The sequence below is a fragment of the Adiantum capillus-veneris genome, chromosome 10 (genome assembly GCF_014529385.1).
Source record: "Adiantum capillus-veneris isolate H3 chromosome 10, ASM1452938v2, whole genome shotgun sequence".
Lineage (NCBI taxonomy): Eukaryota > Viridiplantae > Streptophyta > Polypodiopsida > Polypodiales > Pteridaceae > Adiantum > Adiantum capillus-veneris.
In genome coordinates this window covers 9536092-9557027 of record NC_140940.1, presented here as the reverse complement: position 1 = coordinate 9557027, position 20936 = coordinate 9536092, and the positions used below count along the sequence as shown (strand labels likewise).

General features: G+C 44.0%; 1 protein-coding gene across 1 annotated transcript in view; it reads left to right on the top strand.

The window, feature by feature from the left end:
- Nucleotides 1-369: 369 nt before the first annotated feature.
- Nucleotides 370-20936, top strand: part of MEE32 (dehydroquinate dehydratase, putative / shikimate dehydrogenase) — a 44709-nt gene continuing 24142 nt past the window's right edge. Inside the window, exons 1-3 of the mRNA XM_086521046.1 lie at nt 370-734; nt 2108-2213; nt 2306-2524. Of these exons, the coding sequence (XP_086377172.1) occupies nt 529-734; nt 2108-2213; nt 2306-2524 (531 nt within the window). The 5' untranslated portion in view covers nt 370-528. The remainder of the gene's footprint in view (nt 735-2107; nt 2214-2305; nt 2525-20936) is intronic.

Sequence of the window (20936 nt, the reverse complement as noted above, 5' to 3'; positions counted from 1 at the left end):
CGGGGGTGTATATAAGGGAAGTATGTGCCACTTCCCCCAACTTGCCAGCCCCGTTTTCATGTGATTACTTGCGTTCCTTGTATTCGACACTTTCTTATGATATTGATCATTCGTTCGCGTCCCTCACTCTCGTGTCCCTCTTGCGTTCAGTTTTCAAGTTGCGTTCTCGTATGTGCGTTTGCTTGCCTGCAGGTCCCGTCTGCATCGCAGGTGAGCCGGCGCGGCCCCTTTCCCGCGACGCCCCGAATCAGGGCGTCACAGAACCATTCTCGGAAACCTTAGGATGATTTGACCGTTCAAAGCTCGTCCACAATAGCTTTTGGAAATAGGTGAAAGCGAGAGCACTTTTAAGTAAAGAGGTAGTGATGGTTTCCATTTGTTCTCCCGACAGCAACTCGTGGCTTACCGTTCCTGCGGATCCGGCCAATCTTCAGACGCTACCGCGCCACCCGCTCTCGCGAAACTGAGAGAGAGAGAGAGAGAGAGAGAGAGCAGCTGAAAGAGCAAGTGAGAGAGCAGCAGTCGACGATGGTTGTGGGCGAGAATGGGTGCCATCTCTGTGCCCCTCTTGTTGCCAAGAGTGCGGAAGAGATGAGGGAACAAATGCATCTCGCCCATTTACAAGGTGCAGACATCGTTGAGCTTCGCCTGGACCATATTGCTCACTTCAACCCCCTTGTGGACCTTCCTCTACTCCTCAAGGATAGGCCCCTACCTGCCATTGTCACATACAGGTATCCCTCGCTATGCAGTTTTATTCAGAATGCCTTTTTACCAATCATGCAAGTCCAGCTTTTTATTATCCTGGTTCACACACTATGAAGAGGTCGTGCTGATGCACTGAGTCAGTCATCTAAAGTTAAGTAGTAGGTTTCCTCAGGAGGTTTTATCCCTCCCACTTGCAGAGACAAGAAATGTTACATTTGAACTTTGAGCTAGGTGATTAAATGACAATAAAATGCTAGAGTTAGTGATGGCAAAATGGTACATGTGATGTTGTGACCAAAGGCTTCACAAATGAACACATGCGTCATCAGTTTAGAGGAATACGGTTTATCCATGAGGGGTTATGGAAGATTCTATTATGTTTTTTCCTTGATTGCTTTGATTGCAACCTCTTAAGCTAAAGCCCACTGTTTGTTTTCCATTAAGGTCGTGGGGTTATAAAATCAAGGAAAAATAGGAGAGGGTGCGAGAATGTAGAATATTTGAAGTTATTCCTTGAGAAAGGATAGATATCCTTCAGTTCGTTGCTCCTTTTGTCCGTGTTTGCTCAAGGACATGACTCTTCTAGGCAGTGGACTGTTGGATCCATTTATATTAGTCCTTCCATCTGTGATACAATAACATGCATCTTCAGCTACACGTTCAAACCTTTTCTCATTATTGGTCGTGTTTTGCTCTTTTGCAAGTGTTTTGATGCTGTGAGTTGAAGCATAGCTTGCAATTTCCAGCTTTCGATTCAGTGGAGAAGAAAGAGCTCCCGTCCTTAAGTGTGTAAATTGTGCCCATTGATAATGCACATTGCAGAAGCTTCCAGTGGATTTCAGCATTTTGTGCATAACAAATAGTGTTGAACTTCTGTCGTTATTTGGAGTCCTAATTAGAGTAAGTACGGGGCCACTCCAAGTACTACCATACTGAAAGATAAGGAAGTGAGAATGCATGGACTGTGAGAAGTTGTTAGCGAAGGGAGATTTTGTCTGCGGGTTGCAGAGACGTATGGATGTATGAGGGCGTTGAGAGCAAGTTGGATGCAAGGACCTCTAATTCGGTGTCTGTTTAAGTTCGGTTGTTTAGATTGTTAAGATCAATTAAAGTCGTATGTGAAGACCGGTAATTGCTATGGAGAAGATTCTTGCTGGCTGGCAATGGGGAGTTTTTGAGTGGTATTTATTTATTTTAAACTTGAGTGGGTGGCAACTTGCAAGTACATGCAAGCAAGTTTCACCTGTGCATCGCCTTTAATTAGGTGTTTTCAGAAGATGTCTCATGAGCACAATGTGTTCCTGGTTTTGTGTAGGTTCAGTATACTTAAAAATGTATGTGAGGCCTTATTGTGTGAGGACCATGTCACCCTTGCTTACTACAGTGTTCGCTTTTGCAGGCCGACGTGGGAAGGAGGGGAATATGTGGGAGATGAGGCTGCCCGTCTAGATGCTCTTCGTTTAGCAATGAATTTTGGAGCCGATTTTATAGATGTGGAGCTGAAGGTAGGTTTGCCTAGTTTCATCGAGAGTTGGTAGAGGCTTTTGTAAGAAATGTGCCATTTTGGATGGTAACTGTATTGAATTTTTGTATGTAGGCTGCTCCAGAATTTATTGCTAACCTGCAAGACAAAAAGTCCACTGGTTGCAAAATTTTGGTATCAAATCACAATTTTGAAATGACCCCATCTGCAGAGTCAATTGGGTCATTAGTTGCAAAAATAGTGTCTTGTGGGGCCGACATTGTCAAGTTTGTGACGACTGCTCAAAAAATTACTGATGTGGCCACTGTCTTTCAGATCCTTGCCAGATGTCAAGTAAGCCTAAAAACACTTTTACTCAGCAGTATTTTTTTTTTTTTTCCTGATTCTGATCTTTGTGTAGAACACTCGAAAAATAGAAAGTTTGTAAATGAAGGGCTGAACCCCCCCTCCCCCCCCCCCAAAAAAAAAGAAAATAAAAATAAAAAATTACTGCCACCACCTTTCCCTTCTTTCTCTCAGCATCATGGTTGCTTCATGTAGGACTCTTTCAAAAGTAGAAATTTTCGTGGATTTTGCGAGTGATGGGCTGTATGTGCTTGTTTCTTTCTCTTTCTTTCTCAACGCTTAGAGGAGGCAAATATGAGGACGGAGGATATATTGTTGTTTTGTTGATTTTTGTGAACCACATATCTGTATTGGTCCTCTCTATGTAGATGTGTGTGTGCTTTGTCTTTGCTTTGCTCTCTATATAGGCCACCTCTATGTAGGGGGGTCTGTGCTCTATGTTTGCTTGCTCGGACCATTCACTTCACCTGAGGGATCTAAAGATCTAGGAAGTAGCACCATATTAGAGTTTGCCACCTCTCTAGCGAGCTTTGGTGGAGCTTCGAGTGCCCCAGGCCCCCAGCATCTCTGTGGGACTGATCTAAGGGTGTGAGGGCTGTTTTGTGGCCGAGCCTGGTCATTCCGGCCTATTTCCGCCATTCTTTTGCCCATCCTGCATTGTTGGCAGTGTTATAGTAGGTCCCTCTTGGTGGTCCCAGGTCTGGAATAGTTTTACCAAATGCCTTGTGCTGCTGGTTTCCACGTACAGGGTGGTCATGGGGTAGTTTTGGAGGTTTTTCCAGATTTTGTCCCAATTTTTCAGAGTTATGGGGTATTTCTAGGGGTCGAGCAACTTGCTTTGGTCCCCTAAAAAGGAGAGGGGTGGTTTACCTCTTGTATCATCTTGTGTTCATCACCATCGCAAATCGAGCATTTTGGGTCAGTCTCCTAGTGCGTCAGTCTTAAATTTGATAGTATTCCTCCTTGCATTTTTCTCTCTCGTAGCTTGTTTGCTAGATCTCTGTCTCTTTGCGTCTTTTGCAAGTTTCCCTCCTTGTGCCTCCTCCGACCAACTTCTTTTAGTGCTAGGCTTCAATACGGTTGAGTCTACCTTGCATCCCTAGAGTTTTGACAAAAACTTAGGATGCAAATCTATTTATCGATGTATTCTTGTTGGGGTGGGGGGGGAGGGGTGTGTGGAAGCATATATTAGTACCTAGTTCTACACCCACTATTGGGCACTTTGAAAAAGAGGGGATGTCACGTGCACATCTAACCCTATGTGCATGTGGACAAGCTATCTCAGGTCTAGTGTTCAGGTCAGCCTAGGAAGTGTTCAGATACCTTTGTGAGCCTGTGCGCAGGCTGTGCATGTCCAAGCACTTAGATTAGTTGCATATCCTCTGATTGCACACAACATAATCATTAACATGGCATTCAGTACCCATCATGAGCATTTTACAGAGCATAGAACCCCTTTTCCCAAAATACACATTTTTCACTTATCTATCAATAAGTGACTTGTTGGAAAAGTAAGTAGGGAAAATTGCTAAGGAAATATAAAAGAAACCCAGTGGTCACTCAATAGAAGCATCAGAAGAACTTGCAGTGCATCTTCCTAGCAAGACGGGTAGGAAACCCAACGTTTTCAGCCTAGAGGACCTAGCGTTTTGCATTAGTAGATCAGCCTGGTGAAGGAGTACGAGCGAAAGCGTGACGCGAGAGAGAGTGCGAGAAGAAGAGCACGACGATATGGTGAACTCGCTCGCTGTGCATGTCCAAGCACTTAGATTAGTTGCATATCCTCTGATTGCACACAACATAATCATTAACATGGCATTCAGTACCCATCATGAGCATTTTACAGAGCATAGAACCCCTTTTCCCAAAATACACATTTTTCACTTATCTATCAATAAGTGACTTTTGTTGGAAAAGTAAGTAGGGAAAATTGCTAAGGAAATATAAAAGAAACCCAGTGGTCACTCAATAGAAGCATCAGAAGGAGCTTAGGCAACTTGCAGTGCATCTTCTCAGCAAGACGGGTAGGAAACCCAACGTTTTCAGCCTAGAGGACCTAGCGTTTTGCATTAGTAGATCAGCCTGGTGAAGGAGTACGAGCGGAAGCGTGACGCGAGAGAGTGCGAGAAGAAGAGCACGACGATATGGTGAACTCGCTCTACTGTAATGTGTAGAGCATAGTGAGTTCTTATTATGTTTTAACAAAAGAATATGTGTACATACCTGGCGGCCCGCCCACTTACCTGGGCGACCACATTGGGCTTTATACCCCAACAACCTCCCACTTAAAGTCCAATGTGGTACTTTAAGTGTGAGAGAAGCTACTATACAAGCTAATATACAAGAGATGTAGAGAAGTGATGTACTACCCTACACCTAACTGCTTGCGAAAATGCGCAAAGCTCTCTGAGGGAAGTCCTTTTGTAACTAGATTAGCAGGATTTTCTGTGGTGTGAACTTTGACAAGCTGAAGTTGCTTATCCTCGAGCATTTCCGTGATGAAATGATACTTCACATCCACATGCTTTGTCTTTGAGTGATAAACTGGATTGCGAGCCAATTGTATAGCACTTAGACTATCACAATATAACACAGGCATCTCTTCTTTGATTCCCAAATCTGTTACTAGTCGATTAAGCCAAATTGATTCTTTGCATGCCTCTGATGCTGCAACATATTGAGCCTCTGTAGTAGACTGAGTAACACAATCTTGTAATCTAGAACGCCATGATACTGCTCCACCAGCCAATGTAAAGACATACCCTGACGTAGACCTTCGGTTGTCTAAGTCACCTGCATAATCTGAGTCTGTAAAGCCCTTTACACTTAGCTCCTGACTCCCATAGCATATACGCATACTCTTTGTAGTTTTCAGGTATCTTAATATTCCTTTCACTGCCTCCCAATGTTTCTTGCCTGGGTTTGACATGTATCGACTTACTACTTCCACTGCAAATGCAATGTCTGGGCGAGTAGCAATCATTGCATACATCAAACTACCCACTGCAGACGCATATGGAATCTTATCCATTTCAGCCTGTTCTTCCTCAGACACAGGACAATCTTGTTTGCTAAGTTTCACATATGGTGGCACTGGAACACTCAGTGCCTTTCCCTTCTCCATATTGAAACGTTGCAAAACCTTGTCAATATACTCTGTTTGAGATAACCAAATCAACTTCTTTGATCTGTCTCTCTCAATGCGCATACCAAGTATATGACTTGCCTCACCCATGTCTTTCATGTCAAACGATTTTGCCATCTTTGACTTCAAAGCTGAAATTTCTTCCAAGTGCTTGCCAGCAATCAACATGTCATTCACATACAAAATAAGGATCAGCCAACTACCATCCTTAGCCTTCTTTGTATATAGACAGTGATCGAACTCACTACGTTTGTAGCCTTGAGAAAGCTTAAACTTGTGGAATTTATGGTACCATGCCCTCGGTGATTGTTTTAAGCCATAAAGACTCTTTAACAACTGGCATACCCAATCTTCCTTGCCTTTCTCAACAAACCCTTCTGGCTGCTGCATGTAAATTTCCACATCTAAATCACCATGCAAGAACGCTGTCTTGACATCCATTTGGTGCAACACCAAATCTATTATGGCAACCAATGCAAGAAAGCATCTCAATGTAGTCATCTTGACCACCGGAGAGAAGACTTCATCAAAGTCAATGCCTTGTTCTTGCTTAAAGCCCTTGGCAACAAGCCTTGCTTTGTACTTTGGCTGACTATCATGAGCGGTGATCTTATACCTGTAAACCCATTTACAAGGTAGAGCCTTTTTGCCCTGTGGTAATTTAACTAGCTTCCATGTCTTGTTTTTATGCAGAGCTGTGATCTCTGACTGCATGGCCAATTGCCAATTCCCGGAGTCCTTCATTTGCACTGCTTCCTTGTAACATGAAGGCTCATTGCAATCAGTCAACATGACATAGTTCATAGATGGAACAAACCTATCAGGAGGTCGCGTGACACGTTCAGATCTCCGCACAATAGGTGGCTCAAGCTCAGCCACAACCTGTGGTTCCACTCTATCCTGTCCTTGCTCTTCTTGAGCCCTGACATTTTGTCTTGCACGTGCAGGTCCATCTTCTTGGAAGACAACTCTTCTAATCTCCTCAACCCTCTCTGGTTTAGAATGATATTTGGATTCATTAAAGTGAACATCATTGCTGCGGACAACCTTTCTGGATTCGGGATCCCAAAGTTTGTACCCCATCTCACCAGAATTACCATAGCCTAGAAAGATGCACTTTCTACTCTTTGGCTCAAATTTGTTCCTAAATTCCTTTGGAACGTGAGTATATGCCTCACAGCCAAAGACTCTAAGATGCTTGTATGAGGGCATTTTGCCTGACCATACCATCTCTGGCACTAAATCCTTCTGCAAAACCTTGCTAGGAGATCTATTTACAAGATCAACAGCTGTTGATACAGCTTCAGCCCAAAACCCATTTGGCAGCTGTGCATTAGACAACATACTTCTAACCTTCTCTTGTATGGTCCTATTCATCCTCTCAGCAACAACATTTTGAGGAGGATTGTAAGGAGCAGTAAGTTCACGTTTTATACCTTTTCACTCACAAAAGTCCTGAAAGGCCTTTGAAACATACTCTCCACCATTGTCAGTGCGTAAGCATTTAAGCTTCTTGCCACTCTGATTCTCCACAAGTGTCACAAACGTTTTGAAAACACTAAACGCTTCATCCTTGTGCTTGAGAAAGTAAACCCATACTTTCCTCGAGTAATCATCTATAAATGTCATAAAGTAAGAAGCTCCCCCTAGAGATAGGTTAGGCATAGGTCCACACAAATCACTATGAACAAGTGCCAACTGTGTATCTCTTCTATTGCTTCTATGCTTATGTGGCTGCTGTGTTTGCTTACCATACAGACAATGTTCACAGAATTCATAATCATTAAATGAAAAGCCAGGCAAATAACCAGAACGAGACAAGATTTCCATTCCCTTCTTGGACATATGTCCTAACCGGCTATGCCACAAAGAAACGTTCCGCTGCTCGGTTACATTGAAATTTTTAGAGACATTTGATACATAAATCATGTAAAGTCCTCCAGACTTTACTCCATGTGCTACTGTCATAGAACCCTTGGATATCTTCCACATGTTCTGTCCAAAAGTGGTGACGTAGCTAGCATCATCAAGTAAACCTGTGCTGATCAAGCTCTTTGTAATTGCGGGAACATGTCTCACATTCTTCAGCGTGAAAGAAGAGCCATTCTGAAACTTCAATTGAACATCTCCAACACCTAAGATCTCACATGTCTGCCCATTGCCTAGCCGAACATGATCTTTAGTGGTCACATAAGAGGTAAACCACTCCTTGTTTGGAGACACATGAAGTGATGCCTCTGTGTCTATAATCCAGTCACTCAATGCATTTCCATCAGATGATGTAAGAAGAGCTGAGTCCATTGTATTCTTCAAGAAGTAGATGTCTCTTGACACTAGACTGTCATCCTCTGCAACAGTGTTTGTCACATTTATTTCTTGAATCTTCACTGAGGACTTGTTCTTCTCACCATGGTCTTCAGCTCTCTCTTTGCCTTTTTCTGCTTTCCATTCTCTGCAGTTTCTTTTCATGTGACCCTTCTCGCCACAATGGTAGCATTCTATGTCACTCTTGCCTTTAGCACTGCGGGACTTGCTACGAGACTGATTCCTCTTTCCACCTTTGTACTTTTCTTTGGTCCTTCCCCTGACAACTAAGGCTGTTCCTTTGCCTTTGTCCATTGTCTTTCTATTGGTTTCTTCAGTAAGCAGACTTCCTTCTACACCTGCTATGTTCAAACCATTTGGAGGTGGAGAATTACTCAAAGCTGTGCGAAAAGTGTCCCAACTTTCCGGCAATGTGATCAATAGGAACATAGCTCTAACAGGTTCATCAAACTTGACACCTTGAGCTGACAACTGACTGTAGATGGTGTTGAATTCATTCAGATGATTGGACATAAGTGTCCCTTCTTTCATCTTCAAGTCAACAAGCTTCTTAAGCCAGTATACCTGTGAAGCTGCACTCTGCTTCTCATAAAGATCACTCAGCTTTATCCATGCTTGATAAGCCGACATCTCGTCTGCTACATTGAAGTAAACGTTTTCTGCCAAAGTCAGCATAATGGTAGAAAGTGCCAATTCATCCATTTCGCTCCATTCATCTTCGTCCATATCTTCTGGTTTTATCCCCTTGAGCTTTATAGGTTTTATCTGCTTCTTTTGTACCAACACGTGCCAAATCTGCTTCTTCCACAATGGGAAATTAGTTCCATCCAGCTTCTTGATATTGTAAAGAGCCGTGTCCTGTGATCCAGCCATAGCTACGCTTCACAGTGGTTTACTTTCCTGGGAAAAATTCGGCAGAGTTTCCCCTGTAAACTGACCTCTGAACCAATATCAACCTGTCAAATGAACCAAGAAAGCTTTAGATTCTGCATAAATTTTAGCAGAGTCTCCTTTGTAAAATGGCTCTGCTGTACTAAAAAACAGACCAAAAAACAGCTCAAAAAACACTGTTTCTTTGACACTGTAAGCTGCGGGTAAACCTGTCCTGCACCTGTACTGTCTCTCATTGTCCTGTCACTGTCCTGTAAGCATAGACTGTGACAATGCCTCAACGGCAGTAAAGCAAAGATGCAATCCCAACTGTCTAACTCACAGTCAATACATCCTAGCTGCCTAAGGGTGCTCGAGGGATCGCTCCAAGACCTGTATCACCGAAAGGATCTCAACATTCGAGAATCCCCCAGCTCAATAAAACCTCACTCGACCCTCAACAAAGGCTGCATTAAATCTGACATTACATAGACTTCCCACAAAGTCATACATCCACTATATGCTGTAACCGCTGCGGCGGTTGTTTGCTGCGTGACTCACAGCCAGCAAACCCTCAACAAACATACATCATCTCTGACAATACATCCCATGTGGAAGTACCTGCAATGTCAGGATGAAATCTGGAATATCAAGCAGCAAACACAAGCTACCTGATGAACTAGTGGATGTCGCCTACAGTCTGTGTGTAGATGCGCCCGTGTCGTATGTGACGCCTCCAAGAACTGTGAGCCGTCCTTCGATGTGTAGATAGCCACAAATCAGCACTCTGGGAGTGCCGATATCCTCAGCACCTGCAGTCGTAAGCCGAAACCCCAAATTTGCAGAGTCGGATCTGCACCCGCCGAGACCACGTAGTCGAAAATGGCCTGCGCAGAACTTTGTCGAAGCCGAACGGTGGTTGTGTCTTCGCCTGTCGAATTTCACTCCAATCTGAGCTTGTGACTCTACCTCCTGCAGTACTGCCCCGAGCCTTGATTTGAGCTCTGATACCAGTTGAAGGAGTACGAGCGGAAGTGTGACGCGAGAGAGAGTGCAAGAAGAAGAGCACGAGGATATGGTGAACTCGCTCTACTGTAATGTGTAGAGCATAGTGAGTTCTTATTAGGTTTTAACAAAAGAATATGTGTACATACCTGGCGGACCGCCCACTTACCTGGGCGACCACATTGGGCTTTATACCCCAACACCTGGCGTTTTCCCAGTTTGCAGTTCAGCTTGGCGTTTTTGCAAACCCAGCAAATCAGCCCTAGCATTTTTTACACTTGTAGATAGATTAGCGTTTTCAGTTTTTATCCTACCGCATCAGCAAAACCAGCCAGCATTTTCAGTTTTCAGCCCTCTGCATTTTCAGATTTAGCCATAGCCTTGCAGATCTCACCTAACCGCAATAGATCCTCGCTGTACCATTGAGTCAGCTAGCGTTTATAGTTTCAGCCCGTTGTTTTCAGATTTCAGCATGCGTTTCAATGCATTGTCGTCGAGTCATCATCGCCGACACAATGTAACTATTCAACTGAAAGTCAACGTTTTGCAGATTTCAGCATTTCAGCCCGTCCTCGTCGTCGTCATCATTGTCGTCGACATCGTCGGCAAGTCCATTGCATCTAGACCATTGTACCAGATTTGTGCAATCTGTAGCATAGACCTCTCTCGCCATAGAGAGGGGGGCCCTTGAAGGAGTGTTTGAGAACCGTCTGGTGTCGTATTCTTCTCTCTCTCTTTCTCTCAGTCTCAGCACTTTCATTCGCAGAAGCATTCACTTTGTTTGTGATCATTGCACTCTCTCTCTAAAGGACGGAAGGCTCTCCCTTCCGTAAGTAAAAGGAACCCTTGAGCACAGTTCGGAGCACTCATCTTGAGCAATATCAATATTCACTTCCGCTGCACCTTACAAGGGAGAAGTAAAAGGAATCATCATTCAAGCTAAAAGGAATCACTAACGCAAGGAAAAGAAATATTTGTGGAACTGTAAAACCTAGATCTTCACCATTTCAATTTCGTTGCACCTGACACTTTTCATGTTCTGTTGTTGCAGTTTTCTCGTGTGTGTTGCTATTGATTTTGCGCTTGGAGTGTCCAAGCCTATTACAATGGTATTAGAGCCCAAACAATTCTTCTCTTACGAAGGATCCAATTTATCTTTTACAACACACATGGGTTCTAGGAGTGAATCCAAAAGAGACTGACTATCCAACTCTAGGAAGATGAAGGCACTCTAATCCCAACGAGAGAATCAATGGAGATTCCAACGGGAGCAAGCCTCCTTCTGAGGAATCGGGAGAAGAACAAGTTAAGTTTCCAACGAGAGATCGCGATGAAACGGAGTATTGACGTCAAGTGTAGGTTGACATGCGTGCCAAACGAATGATGAAGTACTCCAAGGACCCGAAATACGTGAAGTATCTGAAGAATCACCTGCTTGACGAGGTTCATTCTCGATGGCGAGATGCCCTCGACTCACCTCTTAAATAGGACAAGGACCCGAAATACGTGACGTATTTGAAGAATCACCCGCTTGACGAGGTTCACTCTCGATGGCGAGATGCCCTCCACTCACCTCTCAAATCGGCCATGAAGACTAAAGCAAAGCCGGGTGTTGAAAAGAAGGGACTCCAAGAATAGTTTGACGACAACTCTTGAACAAAAAGTCAGTCAGTTAATGAAAAGCAACAAGCACTTTTGAATGAAAAGCAAATTAGAGGATTACCTCTGCAACCTAAGCCGGAGATCGACTTTCAAGGAGGCTAGTGGATTCAAGAAGTGTGTTCAATTGGAGGATGACCCCAATTCTTTGTTTTCATCTTTGTCTTCAAAAAGTTCAAAGAGGTCCTCTTCCTTTGATTTCGATGAGGAGGAAAAGAGGTGGAAGAAGCGGAGAAAGACCAAGAAGAGATCCAAGAAGAAGTCAAGGAAGCATAGAAAGCATTCTAGTAGTCCCGAGGAGGACACATCGTCCTATTGAGACAATTCAGATAGTGATTCCCGTGCCTTTGCAACTATCTATGATAACCCCTTATGAGACCGACTCAATAAGACTACTTGGAAAACAAGAAAGAAGACCAAAGAGTTCAAGGATGGGGTCACGGTTTGTCACTTTTTCACGCTTCAAGGATGCCCATCGAGCTCTTGCCTACATACAACAGTTTGACACCGTTTTCTCTGGGGGTCGCTTCTAGGAAGTCTCCAAGGTAAGAATGGCGATGTCTTTTCTTAAAGGTAATGCGTAGACATGGTGGTCGACTCTGCTCTTGCATAAAGCTTCAAAACGTGGGTAAAGTTTTAAAGACTTGTCACTTCGGCATGGTTGATTGAAGAGTATGAACAGGACGTCATTACAACGTGGATGAGGATGACAAAGGAAGATTTTGGGATACCTTTTTGTCAGTAGCTTCTTTTCGAAAAATTCCTTTTTTGAAGCAGATGGAGCAGTTTGTTGTGGTCTGCCAGAAGAGGTCCAACAGTATAGTTTGAAGTAAGAGTCCCAGAGCATTCAAAAGCTCATGGAACACGCCAAGGACAATTTTTCTATGCATTCTGGCTCCTTGACTTATCTATCCACTACAAGGGGGAAAGAGTCTTCCGTTGAAAAAAGAAGGGCAAGAAACAATAAGAAGCAGAAGAAGAAACCCACCGGCCGGAATCGACAGTAGAGCAGTGTGTAGAATACTACAAAGAGGGCAAGTGTTACAATTGTCACGTGCACATCTAACTCTATTTGTAGGTGGACAAGCTGTAACTCCTACGTCTAGGGTTTAGGACAGCCTAGGAAGTGTTCTGGCACCCTTGTGACCCTGTACGCAGGACGTACATTCCTAGACACTTTAGAGTAGTTGCATACCCTCAAATTGCACATGAGCACAACCGGTATTTGCCAGGTGTAGGCACTGGGGAGTGTTCCCATACAGTATTATTAGTACTCAGCCTAGGTAGTTACGGCATACGAAGCACCTCTTATTAAGAGTTCCTCAACTTATCGATGAGGGACATTTTAGCCAGCATAATAGAACTTGGAAATGGTGTGGATTTTTCGAGCCATCTACTCGACCCATAACTTTTGTTCTATATAAGTGACCCTAGGGGTCACTTCTCCCAGCATAAGTCAATACCATTAGAACATAGTACCAACATCACCTATGGGCAGCCAGAACATCAGCATCCAAACCATGCCGTTTAGCATCACTCCACAGTACCAAATCAGCCCCGCATTTCTAGATCAGCCCTAGCATTAACAGTTTCCAGTATCAGGCAGCAAATCAGCTAGCGTTTTTACAATTTGCAGATTCAGCCGAGATCAGCCAGCGTTTTCAGATTTCATGTCACAAACTGCTGACGTGTCAAAGCCTTGAAGAAGGGAGCCAACTTGTAGATGTCGGCCGAGGGGCCTAAACCCTAAGAAGAACAAGTAACAGAAGAAAAAGTCCTACCAACTTATGGGGACCCCGTCCGATGGGGCCCCAAGTGACATAAAGGATTAAAATAAAGCAAGACCCACACACATTGAAAGTCATGCGTAGCAACCGATGACGTGGCAATTGTATGGAAATTCCGAAAATTGCGCTGACATGATGACGTGGCAGGCTGAACGGATTTCCGCGTTTTGCACTGGCTGCTGTACGGAATTCCATGATTTATGATGACAGCTTTTTGACATTGCTTTTGGACCAGAAGCTTTTGAGTTTGAAGGCTTTTCATATAAACTGCTTTTCATAGGCCAAGGGCCTTTAAATATGTGCTAAGGGCTCATTCTTTGGCTTGCTTCCTGGAGAAGGTACAGAGCGTGGAGTTCTGGCTTGTACTATGTTGATGCAATATAAAGAAATACCGAAAGGGGCACCAAGGTTTGAGGCCAATACTCTCTGGGGTGGAATTCCGCCACTCCGTGTCGCGTGTGGTCTCTCTTTCAGTTCAATTGTTATTGAAGTGCTAAAAGTCTGTTCAGTCTGTTCTTTTCTATTGGCATGTGGTGCCCGTCTTGTGACAGTGGTATCAAAGCATCGGGGGTGTGATTTTCTGAAAGCATACCGGTCCTACCAATGAGCAGACAAAGCAAGATCGTACTTCCAAAGTTCATTGGAAATTTTAGCTTCGTGCTCCGATCTCGGACTTATTAGCCACTCCCACCCTTACTTCATCGTGCATCGGGCGCGCTCTCGTCTTCACCGCTCATGTCTTACAAGGCATAAACCAAAAAGATCACTTGCAAAGATTTGTTTCGAGTCACTGTTTTTCTCAGAGAGTGCCATGCAGATGTTGATGCTTATAGCTACCAAGCCGCACACTCCAAGGACTTGGCAAGCTTTCAAGAAGAAAAAATTAAAATTTTGTCCGAAGTTACATGGTTTTTGACATCTTCCTTCGGAGTGCAACTTTTGGCAGAGTTGGCAGGTGCCTCTTGTTGATAACCTCGGAGGTCTGGTGTGACTGCTATGACTTGGGACTACCATCACCGCTAGAGGAACACTGTCTGTCCAAGTGCTGATGGACCATGTTGTGGTCGGCTACGACCTTATGGAAGGAATCTAACCCTAATTTTTGGTGCAGGTTTCAGGATGGAAAGTCAGTCAACTTTTCGAGCTCGATCAATGTCGAGATTGCTTTTTAAGTTTGAAATCTGTTTGAGAACTTGTTTGGTGATCCTGTTGGAATTTATTTGAAATGGATGGTATCTGTTTTGAACCTGTTTTGGTGCCGACTTGAAATGTTTGACTCTGGTTTTAATATTGGTTTCAATGATCGGTGATTTTACTCCCGGGTGGAGAGTGAGAACTATTGTTTTGGTATTGTTTGCCTAGTGAGCGTTTCGTTGTATGTTTGAAAACCTTGGAACGACGCAGGCCAATGCTTGGGGAGCGTTTCGTTGTATGCTAGAAAACCTCCGAACGACGCAAGCCGATGCCTCGGGAGCATTTGGTTGTATGCTTGAACCTTCGAACGACGCAGACCCGATCTGGGGAGCGTTTGGTTGTACAGTCTTCTCAGCTCATGGCGCGGACTTTTTTAGGTTATTTGCGGGGGGAGTGACAAGGTAGTCGTTGAGTGCTTCATGCCGCATATCGTTTGTCTCGGGGGAGTGCTCAGCGGCGCTGTTTGTTGCGTCTTGTAACATGCATATGTAAGCATTTGTGTTGCATTGTGATGTGCCAACTATTGAATATTCTTAACTGGTTGAGATTGCGTGGGTATGTAATTTTAGTGCATCAAGACACCCGTGGAAGATCAATGCGGTCTGGGTGTGATGGCTAATTTTACTATGCCAGCATATCAATAGTTCCGATCTGGACGAAAGGAGAAGCTAACTTAATCAAAAGAGCCAAAAGGAGAAGCTAACTCCTTGATCAAAAGAGCCGAAAGGAGAAGCTAACTCCTTAATAAAAAGAGCAAACTGATTGTCCCTCGGAATGTCCCTCGGAATGACCCTCGAAATTTTTTGAGCTAACTTCAGTTGTTTTGTAGATATGCTGTAATCACGGAGGATTACTCTCTTTCAAGAAGGGGAGATGTCACAAACTGTTGACGTGTCAATGCCCTGAAGAAGGGAGCCAACTTGCAGATGTCGGCCGAGGGGCCTAAACCCTAAGAAGAACAAGTACCAGAAGAAAAAGTCCTACCAACTTATTTGGACCCCGTCCGATGGGGCCCCAAGTGACAAAGGATTAAAATAAAGCAAGACCCACACACACTGAAAGTCGTACGTAGCAGTTGATGACGTGGCAGTTGTACGAAAATTCCGAAAATTGCGCTGACATGATGACGTGGCAGGCCGTACGGATATTCTTGCGTTTTGCGTTGACTGCTAAACGAAATTCCGTGATTTACGCCGGCAGCTTTTTGGCATTGCTTTTGGACCAAAAGCTTTTGAGTTTGAAGGCTTTTCATGTAAACTGCTTTTCATAGGCCAAGGGCCTTTAAATATGTGCTAAGGGCTCATTCTCTGGCATGCTTCCCGGAGAAGGTGCAGAGCGTGGAGTTCCGGCTTGTACTGTGTTGATGCAATATAAAGAAATACCGAAAGGTGCGCCAAGGTTTGGGGCCATTACTCTTTGGGTGGAATTCCGCCACTCCATGTCGTGTCGTCTCTCTTTTAGCTCAGTTGTTATTGAAGTGCTAAAAGTCTGTTCAGTCTGTTCTTTTCTATTGGCATGTGGTGCCCGTCTTGTGACATTTCAACCCATTTCCATCGTCATCATCAGTACCCTCGACATCAACAATAGCAGATCAGCCCATAGGCTCATCAAGTTTGCAAATCCCTAGTAGCAGTTTCCCTAGCGTTTTGCATTTTCAGTCCATACGTATAAGGTACAGCGGAAGTGCATGTTGAACTTTGCTCAAGATGAGTGCTCCGATCTGTGCTCAAGGTTCCTTTTACTTACAGAAGGGAGAGCCTTTCGTGTCTTTAATAAGAGAGTGCAAGTGATCACAAACAAAGTGGATAAACACTGTGAATGAAGGTGCATGAGACTGAGAGAGAGAGAGAGAGAGAAGAATACGACACTAGAAAGTTGTCAAACCCTCCTCCAAGGGCCCCACTCTCGATGGCGAGAGCGGTCTATGCTATTGATTGCACGATTCTGATACAAGGGGTTGATGCATGCGTCTAAGACGACGCATGCCGAAGACGACGGTGCCAACGAGGATGACGAAGCTAAGGCTGAAAACTGAATGCCGTGAGTTGGTTCTTGTCGCACCAAGTTGGGGCTGATCTGTGTGCTTAGTGCCTTGTTGAAAACGCTACTTTAGGGTTGAGAAAAACGCTGACGTAGGTTGCTGAATCTGTTGCAAATCTGCCTAAGAAAACACTGGTCTAATGCTGTCCAAAAACGCTCTTTGGCTGATTGTAAAACGCTGAGTTGCTTTGCTGCATAGAAAAACACAGATTTGCTGGTCTTGAAAACTCAGATTTGCTGGTCTTCGTACTGTTTAATTGTTGTCCCTAAAACGCTGATCTGTAGTCCTTAAAAACGCTGGCATGCTAAGGCTTAAAGCTGAAAACACTGATGGTCTAGAGCTGAAAACGCCAGGCTTGAGGGGGTGGTTCTTTCTTGAGAAGGTGCTCGAGAGGGCCTGCTGCACTGGGTGCCTGTTGCTCCTCTTCTGCCAGAAATGCTAGTGCTAGGGTTTCCTTATATATTAACTTAGGCAATTTACCTTACCCAATTTCCCAACAAAAGTCACTTAAATTAATAAGTAAAAAATGGCTAAAATAGGGAAAATAGGTTTAATGCACTGGAAAATGTTCCTGATGGATTCTAATGGTAATGCTGATGATCATGTTGTGTGCAACCAGAGGATATGCATCTAATCTAAGTGCCAGATCACTTCCTATCCTAGACTGACTTGACTGAACTGAACCCTGGTGACTGGTCATGCTGTAGCTTGTCCACGGACACATAGGGTTGGATGTGTCATGTGACACTAGCCTCGCAGTCTGCAGATCCAAGCATCTACCGCAAGATCTGATCAGCATCTCGGACCTTTGTAGCAGCATTTGTGCAATCTATAGCAAATACCTCTCTAGTGATAGAGGGGGGGGGGGGGGAGCCTTGGAGGGCGGTTTGGGACCCCATTCGGTGTTCTCTGTGAGGATTCTAGGTGCTAATCATTAATTAAGTACTTAAACTCATGATTAAGACTTAAGAAACTTGAACTGTACTCGAGACAAGACTTAGAAGACTCTGTGTTTGATTGATTGAAAGTGTGATACAAGGGCTCCTTATATAGGAGACGACGAGACATAAATGAAAAGACACGTCTCATGGTGAAGAGACGCGACTTTAGACGTAAAGACACATCCTTTCGGGGAAGAGCTGCAACCATTGGGCGAAGAGTCGCACCCGTAGAGTGAAGGGGTGTGACCAGTGTCGAAGGAGTGTGGCTTTTGGCGAAGAGGCACGTCTCTTGGGCGAAGGGGTGTGACCATCCAAGCGCAGGGGTCCTCCTTGGCATGGCACTTCGCGTAACTGCAACTAGGAGTAGATGTATTGCTGTTAACATAGTAGTAGATGTATTGCTGTTAACATAGTCACAATCGTGACATTCCCTCCCATTCAAAATGAGAGCCCGTGTCAAAGAAATGACTTCTGATGTTGATAGAACTCTGGAAAAGCATTGAATCTTCGAAAATCTTCAATGTTTGAGTTATCTAAAACCTTTGCTTCTTGCAAAACCTTTTTGCTTTGACTGCTAAATCCCATGTCATTGCATTGTTCAAAGACTTTTTAGAGGAATCTGGTTTAATCAGGTTGACTTCAACAAGAGGTTGATCTTCAAAATCCTTTGTGTGATGTAAGATTTCTGGTTCAAAATCTTCCAGTAACTGCGAAATATTTGGGGAAGAGGAAATCTTCTCAAGGTACTCTTCAGATGGGGTAACTTCAACTATAGTAATCACTAAAGAGGATTTTGGCTTGAGACTGTAATCATCTTCCAACAACGGATTTTAAAATTCTTCAGAATCATCTTCTGGAACTGTAACTTCATGACTTGTAATTGGCATATCATCATCCAATAAAGAATCAAAGAAAGCATAGTCGTCTTCAGACTCGGAATCTGCAACTATATCTTTATCTTTGTCTTCATCAATTGATTTAGGAGAAGTTAATGAATTAAAAAATTCATCAATAATAATATCTGCATGTGCATGGAAATTATATTCTCTTCATAATCCACTGTATCATGTCGCTTGACTAGTACACGTGAGGCTTGAATCACTCTTTCCGCATGAGAAAGCCCGTGTAAAGTTAATTCTCGTCCATCTTTGAACAAATTGATAGTATGTCCTCGAAAGCTAATTGTTGGATCATATTGGAATAACCAATGCTGACCAAGAATCATGTCGTAATAAGATAAAGGCATGACTTCTAAATCCAATTGATTTGTATAAGTTTGAATCTCAAACTGCAACTGTCGAACTGTATGATCACAAGTCAAAATTGATCCATCTGCTAATTCCACATCATATAAGTGAGATGTCTTCTGAGTTGATAAGCTAAGCTGTTGAACTATCTAAGTGCTGACGAAATTATTCAAGCATCTGCTGTCCACCAAAATATTAATGGAGCGACCATTGAGTAGTCCAAGAAGGCTCAAAACTTGCTTTGAGAGAGGCTCCAAACCTGAAGAATTGCACTGAGCATACTTCATAAGAATACTCGTATCCTCTGAGACACGAATCGTATTGACCACATATTTTCCTTCATCCTTAGTAGAATCTGGTTGTTCAGAATTTGATGATGTTTCCGCGTTGGAATTTCTTTTCAAATTAGACGGATTTGGTCTCTTTGGACATTGATACCATCTATGGTCACCACTGCAAATTGTACATAATCCTTTCTTCTTTGAAGTCGAGGATCCATTTGACGAAGAGCCTTACTGAGTATTGGAATGCCGATCTTGAGAAAAATCACGTTCTTTACCTCGATCAAGTGGAGGAACATGTGAAGAAGATCTGCTTTCAGATTGTCGATCTTGAGAATAGAACTTTGAAGTTGAATAAGGTTGCGTTGCTTGCTATCTCAACTGAGACTGATGTTGCTGACTTTGGCTATAGCTGTCTCTGCGATCGCGTTGTGAAAAGCGAGCGCTATTTGAAGATCTGTTACCAGGGAGAAAATTCCGTGTACGGCGCCGATTATCGCTAAGACGCTCCACATAGGCAATTGCAGCATCCAAGGTGGTAGGGTTGTATTTGTGCACATCATCCTTCAGGTTGGGTTCGAGTCCGTCGATAAAGCTGTGAAGTTTATCAGAGGGACTAAGGGTCTCTATCTCCAGAGTTAGCCTTTGGAACTCTGTGATGTACGCGGCCAAGGAACCTGTCTGGCTCAGGCGGTGAAGAGAGGACCGGGCATGAAAATCCGCATTGGCAGGTTCGAACGCCTTGCGAATAGCACGCCGGAATTTATCCCAAGAAGGTGTGTGTTTACCATCAGCAACCCGTCGTTGCCACCAAAGAAATGCTGTGTCTTTGAGCAGAGAACTAGCAAGTGCAACTTTTTTACTTTTGACCAAGTCTGTGTTTGATAAGTGTTTAAACCTCCATTTTGAACAGCCATTGGTCCAGCATGCACTTGTCGCGGCGACCATTGTACGGTTCCGATAGTTTAACATCAAGCTTCTTCTTCTGTGCAGCATTAAAAATTTTATAAAGTAATTGAAGTTCGCGATTGTCTACCTCTTCAGTTGGATCTGGTTCGTTTGGTTCGTCCACTGAAGCTTCAGAAGAATGTGTTGAAGATGCTGCATTGGTAGTTCGAGAAACAACAGGTCGACTTCGAGAAGTGTTTTCCGTGTGCATCTCATCCAAGCGAGTGTGAAGTGATGCGAGGCTTATGGAAAGTGTGGCCATTTGCTCCTTGATAAGACTGAGGGCATCGTCAGATTGACCACCTCCGTCCTGAGAATTTGGCATGGTTACGCAAGGAACTCGAACACGTGTAAGTTATGTGAACAGGTTTCTAGACGGGTTCTCTGGTGCCGGGAGCGGGTGCCGGCAAAATTGCGTCGGGAATCTCTTCTATGTACGAGAGATATGGGACTGGAACGTCGAAAGCATCGTCGGCCATGATGGCGAGGAATCCCGCGCGCGCACCAGGCGATGGCCAGACTGTGTAGCGCGGAGAATTGGCAGAAGAGGGGGCGACAGAAGTTGCTCACGCTGTTGTCGATTTCTCATGGCGTTGGCTGTTTCGCTGGCCTGTAGTCTTTATTATTTTTTTAATATTTGGTACCCAATGGGTGTCCACTTTATTATTTGGGCGGTCGGTCAATGCCCTTTAAAATTTTAAAGGGTGGCCCTATTATATAACTTTAACGCTGGCTTTTAAAAAAACGTACGTTGGTTGGGCAGAAATTTCAACGCAGGTTTGCTTATTGCCTTGCCTAGCGTTTTTTTTACGAAGGGTTGCCATTGTTGGTTGGCTGTGCTGGGTATGCCCCTTGAGACGGGTGCCCTTTGGGTGAATTGTACCATGCGGAGGGTCACCAACGAAGAGACACTGGCGAAGGGGTGCAAAGCAGCGTGCATAAATTTCAGCCTGTCGG